This window comes from Sinocyclocheilus grahami, unplaced genomic scaffold, assembly GCF_001515645.1.
Source record: "Sinocyclocheilus grahami isolate Dianchi unplaced genomic scaffold, SAMN03320097.WGS_v1.1 scaffold17685.1, whole genome shotgun sequence".
NCBI classification, from domain to species: Eukaryota; Metazoa; Chordata; class Actinopteri; order Cypriniformes; family Cyprinidae; genus Sinocyclocheilus; species Sinocyclocheilus grahami.
Genome location: NW_015516736.1, coordinates 1 through 4278, shown reverse-complemented (window position 1 = coordinate 4278; position 4278 = coordinate 1). Strand labels below are relative to the sequence as shown.

At 37.2% G+C, this 4278-nt stretch overlaps 1 protein-coding gene across 1 annotated transcript; it reads left to right on the top strand.

Annotated features, from left to right (window-relative positions):
• Window positions 1-1515: 1515 nt before the first annotated feature.
• LOC107579480 (wings apart-like protein homolog) lies at window positions 1516-4033 on the top strand (the record flags this gene model as incomplete). The annotated part of the gene is made up of 3 exons (XM_016265312.1): window positions 1516-1775; window positions 3212-3376; window positions 3832-4033. Coding segments are annotated over exons 1-3 (445 nt in total), but the record flags the coding sequence as incomplete, so codon positions are not given.
• Window positions 4034-4278: the final 245 nt, after the last annotated feature.

Here is a 4278-nt window from a genome sequence, read left to right as displayed (position 1 = left end):
GATACCGATATGGTGGCCGATATATCGTGCATCCCTACTTTTATCGCATGTCGCAGCGTCATGTCGTGGTGCGTCACATGTAGTTAGGACACGGTGTAAGACTTGTCATCTTCTGAACACAAATTGAAGGTATTATTAATGAATCCTGACAGATATCTGAAAAGTCCGTCATAAACGCATTAAGCCATAAAGACATCATAAATGTAACCCATGTAATATGAGCAGTTTAATCAAAGTTATCGGAAGAGACATCATTGCTTTAAATGGTAAACATTTAATTTAGGCTTTTATCCACATATCAACACGCATAAATAGAGCACATCAAATATGGTCAATAGAAGCTCAACCATGGTTGTTTGAAGCTTAAGAAGCATAAGTATGACTGAACTTCTGTTTACCATGTGTTGATCAATGTTCTCGCTCAGTGAAGTCTTTAAAAGGTTAATGGTGATTTTTTTTTTCTTCAAATATGAAAATGCTTGCATGAATTTCTAACATATATATAAGAATGTAAATTGCTGGTTATGCGCCGGGTGAAAACACCTTAAGAACATGAAACCACACACACCTGACAAGGCAGCACCAGTGAAACTGTTTTCATGACAGTGTTTAATAATGTGTTTTTATGCGTAAGACATGGAAATGTGCTTTGCTCCATTGTAAAGTCATGTCACAGATTATCCGCACAAACTAATTAATCAGTAATGTAATTCTTAATTGGTTATTAATATCAAATAGTTGTTACAGACTTAGTAACATTGCTGCTTTTAGTTTGTTACTCCCCAGCACTGAACTTTAAATACCTAAGTATACTTACGCCAGGTCCATCCTTAGCTGAGGCGGGGCCCGGTGCAAAGTGGGGAGCGGAGCCCCCTCGGTCCGTTCGCGATCGCGTTTATCTCCCCCTCGGTCCTCGGTTATTTTTTTATTGCCCATAACATCTGGAGAGAAATAGTGCAGATACTAGACAAGGATGAATCTTTGACAGGCATGTGTTCATGCACGCCATTAGAGTATACTTCGAAATGCTATTCACTTGATTGTACGCATATTGCAAGTGTTTGCGTCAAAGCTGAAGTGAACTTTGCGCTTTAGACGATTTAATACTACAATTTGCTTGCTTTTTAACCACCTTTTTTCACTACTGTAAAGTGTTTTCAAAGTCAAAGGTTCTCCATTTTCAGCACAAAGACCCTAGTAATTAGTAATGAAATTCATTATTAGTTGTTATTGATTGGTCGTTACCGAACTAATAACTTTGTTTGCTTTTCAGTAGTAATTTCCCAACACTGAAATGTACTATGTGCTGGAAGCTGTTCAGCTGAACAATCAGACGACCGGCCGCAGTGGCTATCTCATTACATTATGCCTTATAGAACGTTTGTTATTCTGCTTTTAAAAGGCTTGAAGTCAATAAGAGTCTTTTGGCTTTCTTTCATGGCCTTTGTTCGATGTGCCAAATGGATTTCTGTTAGTGGTGCTGCTTTGGCTAGCTGCTCGCTAGTATTGCTGCCAAACCCTTCAGCATAGTGCAGGAGTACTCCGTCATAAGCCAGATGTGAGCAGCTTGGAGAACAACAGTCAGAGAAAATCCCTGATTAACTAACGCTGAACTTGTATGTGCAGCAGCCATTGAGTGCATTTTCTTTTTGTCTGTAGAATGGGGCAGCACAAAGACGGGCGAGCAGGAGGAGTTAATGAGCACGGCGCTGAACTGTGTGGTCAGGGTGCCACAGTACCTGCCGCAGGAGCGGAGGTTCGATATCAGAGTCCTGGTGAGTACACAGCTCTACTAATATCACTCAGTGTTGGTATACATTCAGTGGGGACCAGCAGTGTCCGCTAGGAGTTCCTGAGTGCTTTCGAACTACATTACAAATTGAAATTTCATACTGTAATCGCATTTGTAATAGGGCTGTTTGTTATAAATCAAATATTTACAATGTTTTTTTTGATGATGATTATAAAAAATGTGTGTTAATTGTAATGCATCATTACACTTCTTCCATATGGACAAATTAATTAGTTAAAAAATTTTAATGATTTCCCATAAAATGCTTTAAAAATTTGTAAAACACCACATATGCATTTTTTTTGGCGAATATTGTTAGAATGCAAACAAATGGCAGATTAATTGGTTTGCATTACAAACGTTCACAAAATTATTTGGTTGTCATTTTTCAAGTTTTTAAAGAATTTTAGTACAGCATATATGGAGATAATCTATGTATTCTGTTTATTGAGGGGCTGTGAATAATGACTTTTTTAAAACTAATTAATCGTACAGGTTTATGTGGTTTATTACGATTAATTGCACCTCCACAAATTAGTTTATAATCAACATAAAGATATTTTAAATAAGTTTTAAAGTACTATCAAGGCTGTATTGCCAATACCAGTACCTCTGTTAAATGCATTTTCTTTCTTCAGATTTTGAGGATAAAGTGTCTAAATATAACCATTCAACAATACATTTGACTAATGTTAGCATGCTAACAATAAGCCAACTGCAAAAGATCAGACTACTGTTTTTCTTTATAATTTACAACAATAATAGAACATGATCAGCCTTGTAGATTAAATAAACTTACTGTAATCGTCCCATAAACCCATTATAATAAATTTCTCATTTAGCTTTGCCTTCATTTATGGGAAATAACCCCATATGTTTCTGTGTCATTACTTAATCTGATTTCTTGTTTCTTGTGCTACCTCAAAGCTTCATAACATTTGCGAACAGTGCTCAAATAGCATCAGCATAATGACATAGGAAGTCAAGTCACCTTTATTTATATAGCACTTTTAACAATACAGANGATTGTATCAAAGCAACTGTACAGCATTAATTAGGAAAATAGTGTAGGAAGTAGGGGGAAGTTGAGACTGTAAATTGATAATTATTTTTAATGTGTCAAACTGATCTCATTCTTTTGTGTATTTAGTGAAAAAATACAGAAAACATGCTTTGATTAAATTTAAGAAATGTTTAACTAGTTTTTATAAATATTCATTATTTTTGAGTGGTTTCATTTATATCATTTACACATCTAAAAAAACAAGTTGAAAATATTTTTTATCCTATCCTACTTTTTGTTTGTGCAAACCAGTTGTGTGAGACATTACTATCAAAGTGAAACCATGCTTTCTGTCTGTGTTGTGGTTCCTGTTGATCTAAATGAGGTGTTTTTCATTGTATTTGTGTGTGTTTTAGGGTCTGGGCTTGCTCATTAATCTGGTGGAGTACAGCGCGAGGAACAGACACTGTCTAGTTGAGCTGCAGATGGAGGGAGGTGAAGTCTGGGACTCCATGTGTGTGTCTGACAAAGATGAGTTGCAGACTGAGAGATCTCTCAGCGCCATTGCTGCTCTGGTGAAGGTATACAAACACACACACACAGAAAAACAACTGCTGCATGGCCGCACTTACAGAAAACAGGTCCTAGTATTATTACACCTGTTATTAAGGTCTTGGTGTGATCACAAGTGGCCACTCAAAACACATCACGGTTTACACCTGGTAGTTAGATGTGTCTGAATTGTAGACCACTAGTTATCAGATTTTGTTAAGGAAGTTCTCAGATTCCATGTCTATCACTGTTAGTGCATGTTGATAATGCATCAATGCATGGTGTACATAAGTAATTACTAAGCACTGCTGTACAAATTTTTGCTAAAGATGATCATTAATGCGTCTGCATGTGCAATATAAAGATTTCAGTGATTCTCAATAATTTGAATCTTTTGAGTATGTCCACCAAAATTATTTTCCATCATTGATTGGGTCACAAGCAAAACACTCGTAATTACTTTCTCTCCGTTTCTGCTTTATAGTTTTTTCTTCAGAGAGAGCATGCAGCCATGTTAGCGGAGGCGGAGACGGATGACTTCATCAACGATCCGCCAAAGTCCCAATTGGACCAGAGTGGAGAATGGAAGGAGACCAATGAAGAGATCCAGTGGGTCGCTTCAGAAAACAACAGCACAGAGGACAAGAAGAAGGGAGAGGAGGATGAAGAACTTGACCTCAACAAAGGTAGACATTACACCCAGGGACTAGACAAATGCAAATTGTTTTTTGGCACGGCAGTTAATTTTGCTTAATGTACAGTCCACTTTGGTGGGCAACTAATCTCAGTTTGGAGACCCAATGAAAGAACACAGCAACACACTGTTGTTCAAGTAGCCTATTTGATTAGAATTGGAGGAACTTGGCCGATCTTCAGGGCCACTCATGTGTACATGCATGTTAGAGGTTTCTGAGAATATAATTGTTTGTAA